We start from the raw sequence: 23370 nt of genomic DNA, 5'->3' as shown, positions 1-23370 counted from the left end.
GTTATGCGAGTATGTGAGAAAACCTTATTTGCTTAGTGTGAAGCTGTAGCAACGCCTATCTCTAGGACAACATAATGCTTGTCTATGAGTAAAGTCAGCAACAACCAACTGCCCGGGAAGGTAAGTGGTTGGTCGCATTAAGCAATGTAAGTCATTGTTCACTAGAGATAGGAATAATCTTATGTCAGCAAAGTTCATACGGTTACCTTGTCCTATGAGCGCATCATTCATCATTTAGGCATACTTGAGAGAGTAGTCTAAAACCCAAATCTAAGACTTGAGAGAGGATTGGAACGCATAGGCAAGAATGGGGAACTTAGAGATAAGCTCCGTTTGCTTTCACATAGTGTATGCACCCTACGGATATGATATTGCATGCGTCAAGGATGTAGTATAGGGTGGTTGTATGCGATCATCTCGACACTTATGCATACCCATTGCATACGTCCTAGAGTTAGTCTCAAGTGTGTGTAGCATAAATACATGGCTTGCGTTGACTAAGGTTGCCCTTGCGGTCACTCTTAAATGTTGCAATGAAGACATCTCCGCATTTTATCCAATTTTCCATTCATTTAATTCCTATCAATCGTTGTCGTGTCTCTACCTCTCATGCATATTCTCATTGTGTTGTCTGTTAACTAAGAGTAGGAGTAGTGTTAACTTAGAAACCTTCCCATCCATTCTTTTATTCAACCGTGCATATTACCGCATTCACCCAGCTACAAGTCCCTGAGTTCGACCTCGCATCACTCGAGAAACTTGCATTCGCGTTATACTTGGCGTGAGTGCAAGAAAACTTGTGATAGGATGCATGGTCATAGCATACATTTGTTAATGCATAGTCACTCCAACGCATGACCATCGACGCATGACAATCAACGCATACCTTAAGAACATGCATCGCATATTGTGTCCAAGGGATTTTAGCTGTCGAGTAATTGACATCTAATTTCCCGTCATCAATAAGCTATAAACTACTCCTATTCCTAACTAACAGACAACGAAATGAGAAGTATGCACGAGAGGTAGAGACACAAAAACTGTTGACGTGAAGTAAATGGATGGAAAATAAATAAAATGTGAGGATGTCTACATCGCAACCCTTAAGATTGACCGCAAGGGTAGCCTCAGCCAACGTAAGCTATGTGATCATGCTACATACACTTGTGCCTAAATCTAGGATGTATGCGGTGTATCTGCGATAGCGCCGAGAACCCTATGCCTAAGCTTCCATAACCCGCTTACGTGCTTTCGCCGCATGAGCGTGATAGCCGCATACCACCGTATCCTACTTCTGGACGCATGCAATATCCTATCCGTAGGGTGCATATGCTGTGTAATAGCAAACAGAGCTTATTCTTAAGTTCCCTATTCTTGCTTATGCGTTTCAATCCACTCTCTTGAGTCTTAGATTTAGTTTTTAGACTACTCTCTCAAGTATGCCTAAATGACAAATGATGCGCTCATAAGACAAGGTAACCGCATAAACTTGGCTGACGTAAGATTATTCCTATCTCTAGTGAATACTTGCTTACATTGCTTGATGTGACCAACCACTTACCCTCTCGGGCAATTAGTTGTTGCTGACTTTACTTATAGACAAGCATTGCGTTCGCCTATAGACAGGTGTTGCTATAGCTTCACACTAAGCAAATAAGGTTTTCTCACACACTCGCACAACGCATACCTTCCGATGGTTTTCTACATGCTTCATATCTCTAATCCGCATGACTAAGTATGGGATACTCTAGCAATCTCACTAAGTGATGCAATGGAAGTTAAGGATACTAAGTAATAAAGATGGAGATGGAATCGAAGGAAACATAGAAATGCATTGAACACACAATGTATTAATTTCTTAATCCAAAATGTAATACAATACAATATAAGAAAAGAAGAGAAAATGAAAGGACCAGCTGGAAGCAATGTCTTGCTTCTAACGGATGTGTGTCAAGGCTGTTGGTGGTGCCATGGAAGGGCGGTGGAGCTGACTCTCTCGAGATCTAACTCTGGCGAAGGCTTCGGTCGTCACTCGGAATGGATGAAGGAGATGAAGAACTCTCAAGCTTTCTTCTAACGTGTTTGTCTGGATCACAAGGATCCACCCGAAGGTAGGAAACCTTGGATGAAAACCCCAGATGAAATGGAATTCTACTCATCGGCTTCTATTTATAGAGCTTGGATTACCGACAGCATTAATGGACCTGCTCTGATTCTAACATTCGCGGCGCGTTAGTCCTTTTCTGAATCTCTGCTGCTAACGACGTGGTAGGTGAAATGTCAACATCATCTTTTGATTTTTCCGAGATATGCGTTGATGCTTCCATTCCACCAACCTTGCGGTCATCCCACTATTATGGTTTATCGTGTAGCGGCAATCTTGAAATGACCGCATTCGCTTGATTACCACAACTTCTACACGATGACCGCAATCGCTTGACGATCGCAACTCCTATGCAATGGGCGCATGCGGTTGATTACTGCAGCACCCATGTGTTGATCGTATGCATTCGCGTTTACGATGGAGAGTTTCTCTGCATGCGGTCGTCTATGCGATAGGCCGGCTTCCACGTCTGCGTCCACTTCCTGCGTTAGCTATAAAAATAGACAATTGAACGCATAATAACGCATAATAGTGGGTTAGCCGAGATTATTCATGTTGAATGACGCAAACTCATTTTCCTATGAATTCCTAACATAATTGTCGCATATTATGCTTAACAGCCCTCATAATTCTAAATAAAAATGCCTAAGATGACGTGCATTTCTATATGTCATCAGTAATCGGTCAAATTAAAGACTTTAAACGAAAATACTAACAAGTTGCTGAAAAGAAAAACACATTGACCTACGTTAGATTTGAAGCAAATACCTGTTGAAAAAACAAATACAACATCGAATAAGGTTTAGCAAAACTAACATGAACCCCATATGACATCTAGTTTCGCAATGACGCTTCAAAGGTTTAGGACAAAAGCCGCCGAAGGGTGGTCAATTATCCCTCCTTTGAATTGAGAAATTCTCAATCAGTCATTAATACCAGAACAACTCTTGCTCCTATAACGACTAGCCATCATTGATTTGGTCAAGAGATCATTGACTTACTTAACAATCTCCCATGTGACCCCCCATTTGAGGCCCTAGAGATCCGCCCCAAGCAGCCAATCCGAAGGGAAAAAATCCGATTGGGGAAAAACCTAAAGTGACCCTATCCATTTTCTGAGTTCACTTTGTTCTTGACCAACTGCACAAAACCCATCCGAAGAGGGACGCACCTAAGTCCCCACGAGGGAGTACAGAATGATGTCACGGTGTGAACCAATGACAGAGACCGTCGGACGTGTTGACACACACCCTTCACCTACTTACTATAAACACTCTCTCCGTCCACCTTAATATTGACTCATGTAAACACCATTCGAAGGGGGATGCTCCCAGGGCACCACGAGAACAAGCATGAATCTCACGGTGTGAACATTCAGGGAGAAACGTGAGTGTAATCATTGACATATCAGATACATCTTTACCTCCCACTAAGAATTTTATAACTTAGGGTTTAGTTTACTTAGAAAAAACACGGCTAAGAATTTTAACTAAATGGCTGTTTAGGTTTTCTCAAGAGTAACTTTTACCTTGGATAGTTTATAACTGGTAGAAATACAAGTTATTACAGCCCAAATAAGTAAAATAATGAGAAAATATGATGGTAAAATAGGCAATATCATGTCCAAAAGCGCTAAACTGAAAGGAATTGCGATCGCAAGCGCTCATCGCATAAAAGCAGTTAATTTACTTATTTTGTGCAAGTACAATGCGATGGTGCACATGAAATTGCGATCCAAAGGCACAATGCATCAACACGCTTGAAGTTGTGATCGCAAGACATTCGATCGTGAGAAGTTTTCTTGAAAAGGTAATCGCATAAAGACCTCACATCAAGGTGACAACATAATAAATTGTGATGGGACGTAAAACTGATAACAATCGATTCTGAATTTAGTTGACAAGTCGTTAAAAGCACACTGTAGCAAGTTCATTGAACTTCCGATGACTTTTAAACGGCGCAATAGAGTAGGGAAATTAATATCGCCCATCACTGCAATCATTTGTAAGAAAAGCTGCTTCACCTTGAAATCTATAAATACCGAAGGCCACCCGAGAGAAAGGGAGTTAGTTAACCCGATCGATCAACGCACGTACATATACATATACATAGAAGACGGAGAGAGCAAGGAGACAAGGCGAAGCCGAGAGAAATCGCTCCCAGACAAATCGAGAGACTGCCGGAAAGCAATACAAAGGAGAGAGGGAAAACCCTTGCAAGAGCAAGAATCCACATTTAAAACAGAGTTGAAGTGATAAAGAGCAGTATAAAAGGCCGTGGGAAGCAAGACATTGCTTACCGAGCTTCTTATCTCCAAATCCATTTGTTATTTTGTATTCAATACTTTAATTGCAGAAAATGGAAACTTCATTTCAATTCATGTTCAATCTCTCCACATCATGCATGAGTAACTAAATTTCTGAATGGGTTGAGAAGTACTTAGCTAGCATGACCTAAGATTTACATTTTATGCGATCATCTTGTCTTATGTATGCATCATTCACCCTTTGGACATACTTGGGAGAGTAGTCTAAAGACAGAATCTAGACTTAGGAGAGTCAAATTAGAACCGCATAAGCAAGAGTAGAAACTTAGGAATAAGTTCTATCTGCTATTTACACATCACATGCGCCCTAGGAATAGGAACGGTGGTATGCGGTCACCTTGTCTTATGAGTGCATCATTCGACATTTGGACATACTTGGGAGAGTAGTCTAAAGATAGAATCTAGACTTGGGAGAGTCAGATTAGATCGCATAAGCAAGAGTAGAAACTTAGGAATAAGTTCTATCAACAGTTTTCGCATATACATCGCATGCGTCCTAGAAATAGGAATTATGACATTCTGCATTGAGAATGTAGTACTATTATTTGTGTATAGCTTGATCGCATAACTTGTACACAATCTTAGGAAGTGTTAGCTAGACCCCTTCTCAACCCCTTCATCACATACTTATTGTAACTCTACACTTTCATCACTTCGCATTCAACTTCGTCGCATAGGAAAAATATAAAACAAAACACTATCCACTTCTTTTTCACCATCGCAATAGAATCAAAGAGTCTGCCGCATATCTACTTAGTAGTCCCTGTGTTTGACCCTGGACTTATCAGGAAACCTAAGCAGGCTTATACTTGGGCTTTGTTAGGAAAACTTGCATGATCACCGCATAACACACACATCATCGCATACTCACACCATCGCATCATAATTTCACGCATCAATAGTTGAAACAACTTTTTGGCCATCATCCATTAAACCCTTTAACGGAGTCTTTGACCAACTGTCGCATGCTTACAAAAAATCTATCTAATTCACCTTTCCAAGTAGGTTTCTAGGTAGGGGTGTTCTATTTCCGTCAGCTTGAGAACCCTAGCCTAGACAGAACCCGCCTTAGACAAAAAATCCCTTATAGATAGATTTAATACAATTTTAATCTTTTATGCCAATCAATTTATTCCTATTAAACCAATTTAAAAAGATTAAACTAGGTTACTAATCTCAATAGAACCTTTGAACTTAGGTCTATCTCAATCGAATTTTAGAACCCTTTTAAAACATGAGTTCACCCTAAGTCCACATGCAACTCTTTCTTATCGATTTTAGTTCTAATTTCCTTTATAACACTTATAACGGAAACAACCAAAACTAACCACAACACAAAGTAGATAGATGGAAGGCATTCATAACTTTTATAAACAACTTAAGTGTCATGCTCAATGCATCGTTCATTCATTGCTACCTTTTTATATAACTTTTATACAAACAAGCAATGAATCAAGCAAAAACATGTTTCCATACACCCTTATACTATAACGCTTATAATATAAAGATGATGCATGAATATGCTTATTGCATGCACAAATATAACTCTTATATTTCTTGATGCATGCGCATGCTTTCATGTAATTTCTTCATGCCATATTATAATACTTATAATACATGATGCATGAATAATTGCACAACCTAAGGTGGGTTTCAAATCTATATGTCAAACATTTTGCCATATAAACCACATACATTACATGTATAATAAACAAATGTTGATGAACCGAGAAAAATTGCCTAAAAATCCTCAAAACTAAAGCTAACTATTACAAAAACAAGGAGTCTCCGGTTCAAATAGGCGAACCGGGTCTTGAACCATCCGGGCGAAGAAACGTGTCTCCACTGATCGTGCACCAATCTTCCCGTGATCGTCTACACGAAAGAAAAAACGTTTTGCTCAATCCTTTACCAACGCTCCCAGAGCTAAACGATCGTTAGAAACGATCGTGTACCTTTTACTATGCAATGAAGCACGAGGTATGCAATTGTCTAGCGCATTGCGCACAATGCAAGCCTTATACGATCGTCTAAACGACTACAATGCGGCGAAGCACCATCCTCTAAATGATCGCTAAGTGAGCACCTTTGTATCGTATACCACATGATCGTGTAGTCAATGACTATGCGATGAGCATGCTAACTTTATGATCGTTTAGCGCGTGCCTTCTTCTAAACGATGAGTATCATATACTCCCACTACGATCGTTTACCTCCAGCGTCTATGCGACCGGGCAACCAACGCTATGCAATAGAGTAAACGATTTACCTTATCGTTTAGCATTAGCTAAAGGATGTTTAGTAAATAATACACGATCTTATAGAAAATTTACAGGATCGTTTTGTTAAATCCTAACGACCGTTTACCTGAGGCTACACGACACGAACAACTCTTGGTCTTCTTTTTCACTGAGAACCGCATCTCCATGCTTTAAAACTTCATCACGAACGACTCGACTAACTCAGACACTTTAAATTACAGACTCGATAGCAAGTTAATTATGCCCAAAAACATAGGGCCCCTTACAAATTAACACATTGTAATTTAAAGAAAGCGTTAAAACAGAGGCAATTAAATCCATACACACCCATCAATGCCATCCACAAACGAATTTAATTATTAAACACAATGTAGAAAACCCACCACGACTGTAAAAGAAGTTAAAAACAAAAGTAAAATTTGGAATATCAGAACAACCTAGCTCTAAAACCAATTGAAGGACATCAGAATATGAGGATTTCCATGAGCAGCGGAAGGATCGTTCCAAATTTCAATCGTATTCGAACATTAACAATTAGAGTACACAAATGAAAACATACGGTTATGCATAAATCAAAATTACAACATGCTTTTCTAAAGATCAAGGGAAGAATTCATATACCTTTGAAGACTCATCTTTAAGATCCCTCGATCATGAACGCTCGATCACAGTAACATAGCAACACACAAACGTTCGTACACTACGACCGCTACACTGCACGATCAACTCGACCATGAACACAGCGATCACCCCAAACTCCTCAAATGGCCTCTACAGAACCTCGACTAGTGTCGAGTTGAGTATGACACCACCACAAAGGTTATCTCGGTATTTGATGACATGCAGAAATGCACGTCATCTTAGGCCTTTTATTTAGAATTATGAAGGCTGTTAAGCAGAATATGCGGCAATTATGTTAGAAATTTATGAGAAAATGAGTTTGCATCGTTCAACATTAAGAATCTCGGCTAACCCACTATTATGCGTTCGATTGTTTATCTTTATAGTTAACGCAAATAGCAGAAGCAGATGCGGAAGCCGGGCTATCGCATAGACGAACGCATGCGAGAAATTCTCCATCGCAAATGCGAACGCATACGTTCAACGCATGGGTGTTGCGGTAATCAACCGCATGCATCCATCACATAGGAATTGCGATCGTCAAGCGATTGCGGTTATCGTGTAGAAGTTACAGTAATCAAGCGAATGCGCTCATTGCAAGATTGCGGCTGCACGATGATAACCATAATAGAGGGATGAACGCAAGGTTGGTGGAATGGACGCATCAACACATATCTCAGGAAAATCAAAAGATGATGTTGACAGTTCACCTACCACGCCGTTAGCAACAGAGATTCAGAAAAGGACCAATGTACCGCGAATGTCAAAATAAGAGCAAGTCCATTAATGTTGTCGGTGATCAAGCTTTATAAATAGAAGCCAACTAGCAGAACTTCAAATCGTTCAAATTCTACCTTCGGGTGGATCCTTGTGATCCAGACGAACGCGTTAGAAGAAATCTTGAGAGTTCTTCATCTCCTTTATCCATTCCGAGTGACCACCGGAGCCTTCGCCGGAGTTAGATCTCGAGAGAGTCAGCTCCACCGCCCTTCCATGGCACCACCGGCAGCCTTGACACACATCCGCTGGAAGCAAGACATTGTTTCCAGCTGGTCCTTTCATTTTCTCTTCTTTTCTTATATTGTATTGTATTACATTTTGGCTTAAGAAATTAATACATTGTGTGTTCAATGCATTTCTATGTTTCCTTCGATTCCATTTCCATCTTTCTTTGCTTAGCATCCTTAACTTTTATTGCATCACTTAGTGAGATTGCTAGTGTATTGTATACTTAACCATGCGGCATAGGAATATGAAGCATGTAGCAAACAACCGGGAGGTGTGCGTTGCATGAGTATTGTGAGAAAACCTTATTTTCTAAGTGTGAAGCTGTAGCAAAGCCTGTCTATAAGCAGACGCAACGCTTGTCTATGAGTGAAGTCAGCAACAACTAACTGCCCGGGAGGGTAAGTGTTGGTCGCATTAATCAATGTAAGCAAGTATTCACTAGAGATAGGAATAATCTTACGTCAGCCAAGTTTATGCGGTTACCTTGTCTTATGAGCGCATCATTCATCATTTAGGCATACTTGGGAAAGTAGTCTAAAACCCAAATCTAAGACTCGAGAGAGCGGACTGGAACGCATAAGCAAGAATAGGGAACTTAGAGATAAGCTCCATTTGCTATTACACAGCGTATGCACCCTACGGATAGGATATTACATGCGTCCAGAAGTAGGATATGGTGGTATGCGACTATCACGCTTATGCGGCAAGAGCACGTAAGCGGGTTATGGAGGTTTAGAAATAGGCTTCTCGGCACTATCGCATATACATCGCATGCGTCCTAGAATTAGGCACAAGTGTGTATAGCATGATCGCATAGTTTACGCTGGTTGGGGTTGCCCTTGCGGTCAAGCTCAGTGTTGCAGTGAAGACATCCTCACATTTTATCTATTTTTCCATGCATTTACTACGGGTCAACAGTTGTCGTGTCTCCACCTCTTATTCATACTTCCTATGCTTTGTCTGTTAGTTAGGAGTAGGAGTAGTTTGTAGCTTAAAACCCCCCATCATTCTATTATTCATCCGCCACAAACACATTACCGCATACGTCTAGCTACAAGTCCCTAAGTTCGACCTCGGATCACCCGAGAAACTTGCGTTCGCATTATACTTGGCATGAGTGCAAGAAAACTTGTGACGGGAACGCATGGTCATCGTGTTAAATGCATGGGTGTTACAGTAATCAACTGCATGCGTCCATTGCATAGGAGTTGCGATCGTTAAGCGATTGTGGTCATCGTGTAGAAGTTGCGGAAATCAAGCGAATGCGGTCATTGCAAGATTGCAGCTACATGATGATAACCATAATATAGGGATGAACGCAAGGTTGGTGGAATGGATGCATCAACGTATATCTCAGAAAAATCAAAAGATGATGTTGACAGTTCACCTACCACGCCGTTAGCAGCAGAGATTCAGAAAAGGATCAACGCACTGCAAATGTCAAAATCAGAGCATGTCCATTAATGTTGTAGGTGATCAAGTTCTATAAATAGAAGTTGATGAGCAAAACTTCAAATCATCCAAGTTTCTACCTTTGGGTGGATCCTTATGATCCGGACGAACACGTTAGAAGAAAGCTTAAGAGTTCTTCATCTCCTTCATCCATTCCGAGTGATGACCGAAGCCTTCGTCGGAGTTAGATCTCGAGAGAGTCAGCTCCACCGCTCTTCTATGGTACCACCAGTAGCCTTGACATCTGCTGGAAGCAAGATATTGCTTCCAACTAGTCCTTTCATTTTCTCTTCTTTTCTTATATTGTATTGTATTACATTTTGGCTTAAGAAATTAATATATTGTGTGTTCAATGCATTTCTATGTTTCCTTCGATTCCATCTCCATCTTTCTTTTCTTAGCATCCTTAACTTTTATTGCATCACTTAGTGAGATTGTTAGAATATCGTATACTTAATCATGCGGCATAGGAATATGAAGCATGTAGCAAACAACCGGGAGGTGTGCGTTGCATGAGTATTGTGAGAAAACCTTATTTGCTTAGTGTGAAGCTGTAGCAACGCCTGTCTATAGGCAGACGCTTGTCTATGAGTGAAGTCAGCAACAACTAACTGCCCAGGAGGGTAAGTGGTTGGTTGCATTAAGCAATGTAAGAAAATATTCACTAGAGATAGGAATAATCTTACGCCAGCCAAGTTTATGCGGTTACCTTGTCTTATGAGCACATCATTCATCATTTAGGCATACTTGGGAAAGTAATCTAAAACCCAAATCTAAGGCTCGAGAGAGCGGATTGGAACGCATAAGCAAGAATGGGGAACTTAGAGATAAGCTCCGTTTGCTATTATACAGCATATGCACTATACGGATAGGATATTGCATGCGTCCAGAAGTAGGATAAGGTGGTATGCGGCTATCATGCTTATGCAGCGAGAGCATGTGAGCGGGTTATGGAGGTTTAGAAATAGGCTTCTCGGCACTATCGTATATACATCGCATGCATCCTAGAATTAGGCACAAGTGTGTGTAGCATGATTGCATAGTTTGCGCTGGTTGGGGTTACCCTTGCGGTCAAGCTTAGTGTTGCAGTGAAGACATCCTCACATTTTATCTATTTTTCCATGCATTTACTATGCGTCAATAGTTGTCGTGTCTCCGCCTCTCATTCATACTTCCTATGCTTTGTCTGTTAGGTAGGAGTAGGAGTAGTTTGTAGCTTAAAACCCCCCATCATTCTTTTATTCATCCGCCACAAACACATTACCGCATACGTCTAGCTACAAGTCCCTGAGTTCGACCTCGGATCACTCGAGAAACTTGCGTTCGCATTATACTTGGCATGAGTGCAAGAAAACTTGTGACGGGAATGCATGGTCATTGCGTATAAGAGTAACGCATACTTTCATTCCAATGCATGACCACCGACGCGTGAGAATTAACGCATAGCTTAAGACATGCATCGCATATTGCATTCACAAATTTTAGTCATCAGTATTCTCGGTATAAGAATTTAGAGTGTGGGCTCTATGTGGACTTGGTTAGAGACAGAGAACAGAGAAGAACAATCGTGTAAACGAATGAGCAAGTGGGAGATATCAAAGCCTATCATATAGGACAATGCCAATTGTTTAATAAAAGCTATGCGATCGTTTAGCTAATCGTCCAGCTGAGTGTCTATCGTATAGGAACACTCCACTATCGTCTAGTCTCTTCAAGCTGTCGTTTAGTAAATCTTATTTACTTGACAATCTTTTCGTGAGAACTTTTCGAGAGTGGAAATCTCAAATCAACATTTGCAAACATTTTTCTTTTTATCTCTCGGTTACCATGAAACCATCAATAACCTCCCACTCAATTGGTTATTATAGAAAAAGAGATAATTATCCAATAATCAATATTATTATAAATATAAATGATAATTAACTTACCATACTATATTTATAACCTATAGTTTTAATATTTCATCTCATGAAACATATAAACCATAACTCTTTTTCTATTCCATGGCACTTAATATAAATCACATTTACATTAATCCTCCACTAGATGTATCTCATACATCACACCGATCATATCATATATAATCGAATTACCTCTTGTCAATTTGAACATTTCAAATCAACACCAACAACTAATTCTCAATCTGAATCCATTTTGAAAAGAAAATTTTCATAATATAAATTGAGATTGAGTTTGTAATATTAATTCAATATATAACAATAATTAAATAAAATTTATATATATTAATATTTTACTTATATTTAGAACAAAAATTAAAATAAATGATCCGAATAATCCAAACCAACCCAACTCAAATGTTTAATGGTTGGGTTGGATTAGGTTAATTATTTAATAAGTATTATTTGGGTTGATGAAATTTACAATCCAAATAGTTGAGTTGGGTATAAAAATGTTACAACCAAAACCAAGAACAATTCTATATGCAACCGTATTTTTTTAAAAAAAAAATAAATCAAGGTAATACTTGGGTCCATCGACCCATCTCTATGCATCCATTTTCATCACTTAAACACAAAAAAAAATAATTAAAACATTTGAAAAATAAATAAATAAAAATAATTTTCTACATGTCAAATTGTGATTAGGCAATATAGTGGATAGGTGTCACCGGAGTATTTTTCTTTAAAATATTCACTACTCCCATCATAACAATAATTTGTTTTTTAGATAAAATCATGGGCGGTTTAAAATATAAAAAAAATTAGTCAAAAAATTTATAAATATAGCAAAATGTTATGTCTAGACTACTCTCATTTATCATTGAAAATATTTGAAAATGACATTTTACTTTATTTGAAAATATTTTTCAATAGATTAAAAAGGGAAAAATACCTTTTTAGTCCTCAAGTTTTTTTGGAATAGGTGTGTTTGGTCTCTGAAGTTTCAAATTAGCCATTTTCGTTCCCAAGTTTTCAATAATAGGTTTAAAAGGTCCTCTTCATTAACAAAATTGTTTAAATTAACATATTTGTCCATTATTTAAATGTTTATGTGGCTTGCTAGCTAAGTTGATGATTTGGATTTAAATTTTCTTAAAAGTAAAAAGAAAAAAAAAAAAACCCAATTTGAGCCCTAAAACAACTAACAATGTGAACACAAAACCTAGGAAATCTTATTCTCTGTTATGTTCATCAATCGTTCACAGGCGCGGCTATCAGATATGTGTACAATCCACAACACACTTGTTCTTTGTTCATTGTTTGTTCACTGACCACGAATGACCTCAAATCAAATTCTCCATAGTATGTAAATTTCAATTTGTGAGTTCGAACTACCCAAATACATTCCAGAAACTAAAATTTTGGATTAATAAGTAGATTCTTGGTGGATTCAATATGATTCTAACCACCGAAACTCTTATATGGATTCATACATCTGCAATAAAAAAATTAAAACATCAACATATGACTTTTCTTATTGGTTAGAAAGTTATTAATCACTTTAATTTTATCCTAAAATTTGAAGGCACCAAAATTTAAACCAAACTGAAAACAAAAGTCACATAGAAGAATTGCGTATGTTATTTTCACTTACCTTTAACTACAGATTATTTGGACACTGAACAAATGGAAGAGTAGACGAAGCATTAGAAAAAAAAAAAAATCAGGTCATGGTGGTCAACATGCTTCGCCTAGACAATGAACGAAGATGAATATTGATCTGCTTCGACTCAAAATTAGTCAAAATCAGTAGATTATCACCAGTCATTGAAGTTTCAGTGTTGGATGAAGCTTCATTGATCAAATGAAGAATATATTTTTTTTCGCAGTGGGCTTGGTTTGAACAAGACGGTTCATTGTACCTTAGAATTTCAATTAGGTCATAAAATATCCGATGTTTTTTAGAAAATATTTTTAAATAAAATTAAAAATAAGTAATCTAATAATTAACTTAGTCAACAAGTCACATCAACATTTAAATAAATTAATTTCGAAAAACTGGAAAGATTTTTCCCAAAACATAAAATAAAATCCCAACACATATTACAAATTAAATAATTTCATAATTAGACGCAAACACGCACAAGTATCAGTCTCCTTATTTTTTGTGCCTTTATATTTCCCACAAAAAATTTCCAATCTCCCTCCAATCCTCTGTGTCTCTGTAGTAGGAAGAGCTCAGAGAAGCTTTAACAACGTAACAATGGAGCATTTCCTCATTTCTCTCTTAATCTTCTTCCTCTTCTTCCTTTCTCTCACTCTCTTCATCCTCTTCCACAACCACAAATCCTTATTCTCCTATCCCAACGTTCCTCCCGGCGCCATTGGCCTTCCCATCCTCGGTGAGAGCCTCGAGTTCTTATCCACCGGCTGGAAAGGCGAGCCTGAGAAGTTCATCTTCGATCGTTTGCATAAGTACAAGTCTGATGTCTTCAAAACCTCCATTGTCGGCGTTCCGGCCGCCATTTTCTGTGGCTCTGCCTGTAACAAGTTCCTCTTCTCTAACGAGAATAAACTCGTTACTCCTTGGTGGCCGGATTCCGTCAACAAGATCTTCCCCTCTTCCACTCAGACCAGCTCCAAAGAAGAAGCTAAGAAACTCAAGAAATTCCTCCCGCAGTTTCTTAAGCCGGAAGCGCTTCAGCGTTATATTGGAGTTATGGATGAACTTGCTCAACGCCATTTCGCGTCCTTCTGGGAGAACAGAGAAGAGGTTCTCGTGTTTCCTCTTGCTAAAAGGTAAAAAATCAAACAATTATGATTCAATCCAGTTTCAATTTCTGCAATCTTTGATTTTGATTTTGATTCTGATTTTGATTTCGATTTCTGTTGTGAATTCTGATTGAACGACTTCCAATAATGGAATTAGCTTCTTCACTTTCGATTTCGTTTTCTGTTGCGATTTTTTATTGATCTACTTCCGATTATGGAACTAGGCTTCATTTGAATTTCGATTTCATTTTCTCTTGTGGATTCTGATTAATCGACTTCCGATAATGGAATTAGCTTCTTCACATTCTCATTTTTTTCGTTTTGAATTCTGATTGATCGATTTCCAATGGAATTAGCTTCACATTCTCGCTGGCGTGCCGATTGTTCGTTAGCGTGGAAGATGAAATCCATGTAAAGAGATTATCGGGACCATTTGAGCACATTGCAGCCGGAATCATATCGGTGCCGATCGATCTACCAGGAACGCCGTTCAATCGAGCGATAAAGGCGTCGAAGTTCATCAGAAAGGAACTGGTGGCGATCGTGAAGAAGAGGAGATGGGATCTGGCGGAAGGAAAAGCGTCGGCGACGCAGGACATTCTGTCTCACATGCTTCTAACGTGCGATGAAAACGGAGTGTTCATGAACGAATCCGATATCGCCGATAAGATTCTGGGCTTGTTGATCGGCGGCCATGATACTGCCAGTGTCGCATGCACCTTCATCGTTAAGTTCCTTGCTGAGCTTCCTCATATCTACCATGGCGTCTACACGGGTATGCTTATTATATATGAAAAGACTAATACATCCCTCTCTCTATTTCCTCCTCAAAATACTATTTTAAAATTTTGTTTCTTTAAAAAAAAAATGGCAAATTGCAAATACTAACTTTAAATTATGGTGATAATTTTGTAAGAATTGAGTCCTCGAATATCCTAAGTGTTAAAATTAGATCCCTTAAAACTTATATAATTGTAGAGATTATAACAATTGTGTAAGTTTGGGGGATCAATTTTATTATTTGGAAGTCTAATTTCTACATTTATTGAAAATATTAGAGTTTAATTTAACAATTCTAAAAGTTTGAGGGCTCAATTTTTAACATTAAAAATTTAAGAGTGTAATCATAATTACCACTATACTTCTAGGATGATTTTTATAATTTGTCCAAAAAATTAGGTGGCAAACTTGTGATTAGGAATTAAGTGCACATACAAAATAGGTGGAATAAAGAGTTCACCAAAGTGTTTCTCTATGCAAGTTACTTTGGTGCATCCGTGGTTTCACCGAGCCAACCAATAGTTCATTCATAAATTATCATGTGGCAAATTCTTTTTCTTTTTCAAAAAATTGAATTTATTTTTTATATGTAATTGAATTTTGACTATAGCCGATTGGAAAATAGATGCAACCTCGGCTAGAGAAATATTACCTAAGCATGGATTATTACAAAATTTTAAAATCTCATTTGCTTGAATACTTATTTTTGTGTAGTCCATTCAATACTTTAGCATAATTTGCGAACTAAAGGTTTTTCTTTTCCTCTGTTATGAAATTTTTTTGTTCTATGTGATTGGAAGAGATTATTATGTACTACTGTTTAAATTAACAAAAAATTCATTACATATACCAATTTATATATATGCTTACTTTGACAAAAAGTTCAACAATTTTTAATCTCAATGTATCTCAATTATATTTATAAAGAGAGAATATTTAATTGTTTCCTAAAATTCGTTAAAATACTACTTGAGTCTCTATGGTTATATACATCTAAAAATTCATAAAACCTTAAAATTAATCTCTCTAGCATGTTTAAAGTTAATTTTTCTTTAAAAAAATAATCTCTTTATAAAAGGTTGTTTTCGAAAATAGAAAAAAGAGTTAATTTATTAAAAAAATATAGTAAGATATCATTATTTATTAATGATAGAAAGTGATAAAATAATAGACACTGATGATTGTCTATCACTAATTACATAGACATTTGCTATATATTTGAAAATACTTCTATCAATTTTGTAATTTAAAACAATTACACCTTTATAAATTTAAATATATATTTACAGATTTTTTTTAAGAAAATTATTTCAAATGGTAAAATTATTGAAAATATTTACAAGATATAACAAACTTTTAGAACTATTAATGATAGACATTGATAGACATTGATAGAAGTCTATCCGTGTCTATCAGCATCTATTATTGATAGTTCTAAAATTTTGTTATATTTTGTAAATATTTTGGTTCATTTTTCTATATTTAAAAACAGTTTTTTTTTTTATTGAAATTGTAAATATTGTTATTTAATATATATGTACTAAATTTAAGAATTATTTAATGTGTTGGGTCTCGGTTAAAATTTATTGAAAATATTGGAACTAATAAAATTTGACAACGGGAAATATGGAGACAAAAAAATTGATCTCAAAGTAAAGGACTGGATAACTTTTGAACCCTTTATTCCATTTTAGTTGTATACTTTTAAATATCCCATTTTAGATTTTTCGGTTTTAATAAATCTTGAAAATTGTCAATCATTTTTTTTTTGTTTTTTAAGTCTCATTGGCATTTTTCTCTTATAAATTTTATAAATACATTTTTAGGGTGTTTTTTCTTGCATAATATTATCTTACTAATTCAATTTTGAAGAAAAACAATTTAACATTTAACGAAAATACGCTAATTAAAATCAAACCACCTAAAGTAAATCGACTAAAATGAAATAAAATTACAAAGTCAAAATAATTTTTTATCCTAAGAAATTTATATCATAAAAGTAAGATTTTCAATTTTGTCTTATAGTGTATGTAAAATTTTAGGGTATGTGTGGGGAAGATTATCCTAAGACTATAATAAATATCTCTTGCTATAATAAATATTATTTTGTATTTTCTAATTAGCCACAGCCAACACTATTTCAAAACCCTGATTTGTTACCGTTTTTACTATTTTACATTCATCATTTTTTTTTATTCATTGCTAGTGTTTAATATTTATTTCTCAAACTAAAATATTTTACACCTCAAACACATACTATTATAACCAAAATTAAAATAATCTATACCCCAAACACACACTATTATAACCCAACTATAGTAACCTAGTACTATAATAACGAATTTCTTGTCCCAAACGCCCCCTTAAAGTTTAAATTACAAGTTTAGACTCTCATATTAAGTTGGTGTCTATTTAGTAAATACTTTTTTTTTTTTAAAAAAAAAAGTGTAATAAGTATTCCGACTTTTAATTGTATATACAATAAATTTCTAAATTTGAAATAAGTCTCTAAGGGGACGTTTGAGGCAAAGAATATCATAAGATTATAATAACCACGTAAATATTATTTCAAAACCTCCAATTAGTTATCGTAAACACTATTTCAAAACCCTCATTTGCTATGGTATTTACTATTTGCTACCGTTTTAGTATTTTACATTCATCATTTTTTTACTCTTCCCTTTCTTCACAAGCTAAACTAATTTACACCTCAAACACATACTATTATAACCCAAACTAAAATAATCACATCTTAAACACAAACTATTAAAGCCCAACTATAATAACCTAAGAGTATAATAATCAACTATTTGCCCCAAACGTCCCCTAAATATTTAAAAGTCTCTGAAGTTTTTAAAATTTTTATTTTGTGTTTAATAGGTATATAACCTATTTATATATATTTTTTTTTTGTTACCTCACCTATATATACATAAAAATTTTATAGTTTGGTTTTCCTAATTGGTTCTCTTAAAATTTTGAGAATGAGAGAAAACATTATGTGTCGATTATCCCTTTCATTTCACTTTTAGGCACTATTTTGGACAAGGTAGACAAAGTAATTTTCCTTTGTATAAAAAAATATTTTAATTCGTATTATTGATTATGTAAACTATTTATAAATTAAAACCATATATTCTCAATATTTGGCCAATTATATTTAAATGTCAACATTCATGCATGTATAATCTGTAATAAAGTAAACATAAAATATATCATTATGCTAAAGTGAACTTTGCTTAGTGATAATAGACATGAACTTTATCAAATATGTCTCGTTTGATAATCATTTTGTTTTTAGTTTTTGATTTTTGAAATTTAAGTCTATTTCTTTATCATTTCTTACGATAATTTACATTCTTATTATGTATAGTGATTGAATTCTTAGCCAAATTTCAAAAACAAAAATAAATTTTTAAAAGTTATTTTTTTTAAGTTTTCAAAATTTAGCTTGATTCTTTAAACCATGGGTAAAAAGTAGGTAACAAATGATGGAATTTAGAGGTGCGAGTAGTGTCTTAATTTTTTTTAAAAAAATAAAAAATCAAATAGTTACCAACCGGAACTTAAGTCAATGATTCGATCCCTATCGACAATTATTGTATTTAAAAGAACACACATCAATATTAAGGACTCGTTTGGATTGACTTGAAAAAAATAAAAAAACTATTTTTATTTAAACTCTTTTGATAAATAATTGATTAAAATATACTTAAAACCTATTTTGAGTGGTTGTCTGACACTCCAATTTCTTTTTAATAATTTATTTCTTAAATTAAATATTTAAAAATGTATTTTAAACATAAATCAAGTTAACATTAAAGAAGAATGTAATTTCCTTCGTTTAGCAGAAACTGATTTAATTTCCCATTCTGCCCTTGAGGCTTAATAAGATGTTTCTTTTCGGGGAAAAAACCTAAAAAGATACGGAAAGAATAAATAGTTTTAGTTGAGATACGGAAAGAATAAATGGTTTTGAAATTTATCTAATTTTAATCTATTTATTTTTAATTATCCAATTTTAATCCTATACTTTCAAGTTTCAATAAATCTTAAATATAGTTTCAACAACTAATTTATGATTTTTTATTTATAGTTTATTTTAAAAAAAAAATGTTATCTATTAGTCGTTTTTCTACAAAACCATATTTATATTTTATATTTTATTATATGAAAATTATTATTATTATTTAATCAATTTTAATAAAAATTAATTTTTAGATATTAAATTAACTTCGAGAACCAATTTCCATAGAAAAAAAACGTCAGGTGGTTAATTGTGATTGGGACAATTAGATGAGTAACACAAAACCGAGATGGTAGACTAAGATGCTATTTTACTAAATTTATTTTTGAAACAAAATAATTTCCCCAAAGCAAATGAATATTATTATAATTGTTTTTGAAATTGATGAAGTAATTAATTAGGAACATTTGAATATGAACAGAGCAAATGGAAATAGCAAAGGGAAAAGCCCCAGGGGAAGCATTGAAGTGGGAAGACATTAAGAAGATGAAATATTCATGGAATGTGGTGTGTGAGGTTCTAAGGCTTGCTTCCCCACTCAAGGTGCCTTTAGGGAAGCCTTAACCGACTTCGTTTTTAATGGCTTCTACATTCCCAAGGGCTGGAAGGTAATTTTCCATCCTTCCTCCTTTACCTTATAATATATATATATATACACACACGTTTGTTTACGATTATCTCTATACATCACACTTTCATCACACACAAAAGGGAATATACCTTTTTAGTCCTCGAGATTTAAAGAATAGGTAGGTTTAATCCTTGAATTTTCAAGACATACTTTTTTAGTCCATGACTAGAATATATGCATTTAATCCATCCATTTTCAAAATGTACTTTTTCTAGTACTCATGTTTTTAAGGTTATATTTAAAAGTAGGGGTGGTCATTAAACCGCAATAATCGAACTGAATCGAAGCAAAAACTTAGTGAAACCGAAAAATGTGATTCGATCCGGTTTGAAAAAAATTTGAAACCGAATTAATTCGGTTCGGTTCAGTTTCACTTTTGAAAACCGAATTTGAAACCGAACCGAACCGTTTTTAACTAATATATATATATTTATTTATTTATTTAATATATTTAAAAAAGAGTAAAACCGAATTTAAAATTGAATCGAACCAAACCGTTTTTAATTAAAAAAATAATATAATATAGATTTTTTTAAAATGTCAAAATCGAATTTGAAACCGAACCGAACTGCAGATATGCGGTGCGGTGCGGTTTGGTTTGAACCAATAAATCGATTCGGTTCAGTTTTACACTTTAAATTAAAAGGTCTCTTAACTATTTTTTATTTTCACTCTATTTAATGAAATGAAATTTTGAATTACAAAAATATGTTTAAAAATTAATTTTAGAGAGAAGAAATAATCTTTAAAAAAAAAAAGAATTTTAATCTAAAATAATAAAATAAATTAATGCAGAAACTTTTTAAATATATTTTTAAAAACACAAGGGCTAGAAAGATATATTTTGAAAACTTAAAGACTAAATGAACATATTCTAAAAAACTTGGAGACTAGAAATGAAAATTCAAGAACTAAACACATATTCTTCGAAACTCATGAACTAAAAAAGTAATTTTTCCAAAAAAATTAAATATTTAAAGAAATATAGGTAATACTTAGATGCATCTCAAGATGCATCAATCTCTATGTTTCTCTCTTCAATCACTCACATCAAAAACTAATTATAATATTTCAAACAATAAATAAGAATAATTTGTCACATGTTAAATTATGATAGGACAATTTGGTATGATGTACAAAGGTATGTGCTCTAATAGTAAAAATTTGACATACGGCAAACTATGATTGGATAATTTGGTTGGATGCACATAAGTATTTTTCTTTTGTAAAACTAACTAATTGCAAAAATACCATTTTTAAAAACATCACTTCAAAATTAATCTTTAAACTCATAAGTAAATAATACATAATACCAACCTGATCATAGTTCAATTGCTATTTTTGTTAAAGAAATATATGAAATGAATTAAGAAAATTTATTTACACGAATGAGAATGATAGTATTTTCAAATACAATACTTATGGAGATGGAAGTTTGAATACCTAACTTCAAGAAAGGGACTATACGTCGATTACTATTGAACTGAACTCTCTTTAGCGATTTGAATGATGGTTTGATCAAATCCCACAACATTCAATGCATTCCTAAATTAGACCACACAATCTAATTTTGTCAAATAAGTTCATTAATTTTTAAAAAAAAATCAGGTAAAGTACATTTTAGATAGATTAGAAAAAGGTTAATGGGTTTAAAAAGACTTTTTAAGCCAAAAAAAAAAAAAAAAACAAAAAAACAAAAAAGAAACGTGGAAATTTGAAATCATTGCCCTATATTAAATACTTAAGTTCAATAACCTAATACAAAGGAATATAAAATTCTGTCAGATATAACCTTGTTGAAAATTAAGTATTTTAACAAGCATAGCAACAAACTAACATCAATCTAAACCTAGTAAAAAAATTACCAATTATCTTCAAAAAGTGATGGTTAGCTCCATCCCTCATCCCAAATGGTTGAACTAAAAAAACAACAATAAAGCTATAGCATATCCTTAAAGAAATTATTCGAGAGAATGACATCACAGAAGAATGAAACTATAAAAGTATCTCGAGTTTATATCTAATAGGTTATTAGAGATTGAACATGCAAGTTTTAGCAGTAGTAAATGTTAGAATGACTTGAATATATCTGGTGCTTCAAATGACCAAGACTATAAATTGATTTTCTCCCTAATAAAATCCGATCTCTCCCTCAATCTGTAGATGTAGCCAATAGACTGTTAGTGAACCACGCAAATCTTTACACGCTTTCTTTGATTTGTCGATTCATGCATAATAATCATTGTGACGACCTGGTTGATATCTTGATCACATACTCGATGAAATAATGTACTTTTGATTGGTTTTGCAGCTATATTGGAGTGCAAACTCAACACACAAAAGCCCAGAGTACTTCCCAGAGCCCTACAAATTTGAGCCAGCAAGATTTGAAGGGAATGGGCCATTGCCCTACACTTTTGTGCCATTTGGGGGAGGGCCAAGGATGTGCCCTGGAAAAGAATATGCAAAGCTTGAGATTTTGGTGTTTATGCATAATTTGGTCAAGAGATTCAAATGGGCAAAGTTACTTGAAAAAGAAAACATCATTGTTGACCCAATGCCAATCCCTCAAAAAGGTCTCCCTATTCGCCTTTTTCCTCATCAACCTCTCTCTCTTTAGCTAATTAATTCCCATAATATGTTTCTTTTTCTCTTGCATTATATACACTACTCTTGATTTCAGCTTCCTCTTATCATATATTATCAATAAATCGTGATATATATATATATACACACTATACTCTTCCTAGTTATATAATTCCCTCTTCCACTTTTGTCTCTTTTGGTCGTTGTAACCAGTCGATTATATTCTTGCATTCAAAAACTCGTCTATGTTAGTTCATCTCCCGTACATTCAATGGCGTTAGATTGTCGGATACAATGCATATAGTGACCTTTTCCTATACTTTTTCAAAATTAACGGTATGTGTGCATCTTCTTTCTTTTTCGTTTATAGGGAAAATATCAATTTATATATCCCTAATTTTTGGGGTTATATCAATTAGAACATTAATTAATAAGTATATAGTCAATTTAAAATTTGAACTTTTGTAAATGTATCAATTTATGTCCACCTTTAGATTTTGTTCAATCAATAATGTAATATGAAACTTATAATTTGAGTCTATTGGATTCCTAAAGTTTCATAAATCAATCAATTTCGGGCATTCATTACGATTATCTATGAAAATCATTCATGCATTAATTCTCAGATGTATGTAGACTTCTTCAAATGTAGCTTTACAAAAATGGACGCATTTATAATAAATACATGGACGAATTTTAAGGGAATTTTATTCTAAGAGTCTAAGTTCATTTATTTATGAAAACTTAGAGGTTTAATTGATAATATGATACATTTCACGTGAAGTTTTTTCGAACAGCATGTAACAAAATGTGTGAATTATGATGCACGTAGAAAACTCTAGAGTTTGAATTGATACAATTTTTAGTTAGGAGTTTAAATTGGATACAACTCCTAAAGATT

At 34.4% G+C, this 23370-nt stretch overlaps 1 protein-coding gene across 1 annotated transcript; it reads left to right on the top strand.

The window, feature by feature from the left end:
• The first annotated feature begins 13851 nt into the window (after positions 1-13851).
• Positions 13852-22606, top strand: LOC120069984 (beta-amyrin 28-monooxygenase-like). The gene is given in 5 exon segments (XM_039021831.2): positions 13852-14472; positions 14802-15220; positions 19674-19787; positions 19790-19860; positions 22195-22606. Coding segments are annotated over 5 exon segments (1449 nt in total). The 5' UTR covers positions 13852-13936; the 3' UTR covers positions 22504-22606.
• The last annotated feature ends 764 nt before the right edge of the window (positions 22607-23370 follow it).

Source organism: Benincasa hispida, chromosome 2 (assembly GCF_027475165.1).
Source record: "Benincasa hispida cultivar pf3 chromosome 2, pf3_genome.v1.1, whole genome shotgun sequence".
Lineage (NCBI taxonomy): Eukaryota > Viridiplantae > Streptophyta > Magnoliopsida > Cucurbitales > Cucurbitaceae > Benincasa > Benincasa hispida.
Note: the sequence above shows the minus strand (reverse complement) of the source record. Positions and strands in the feature narration are given on the sequence as shown.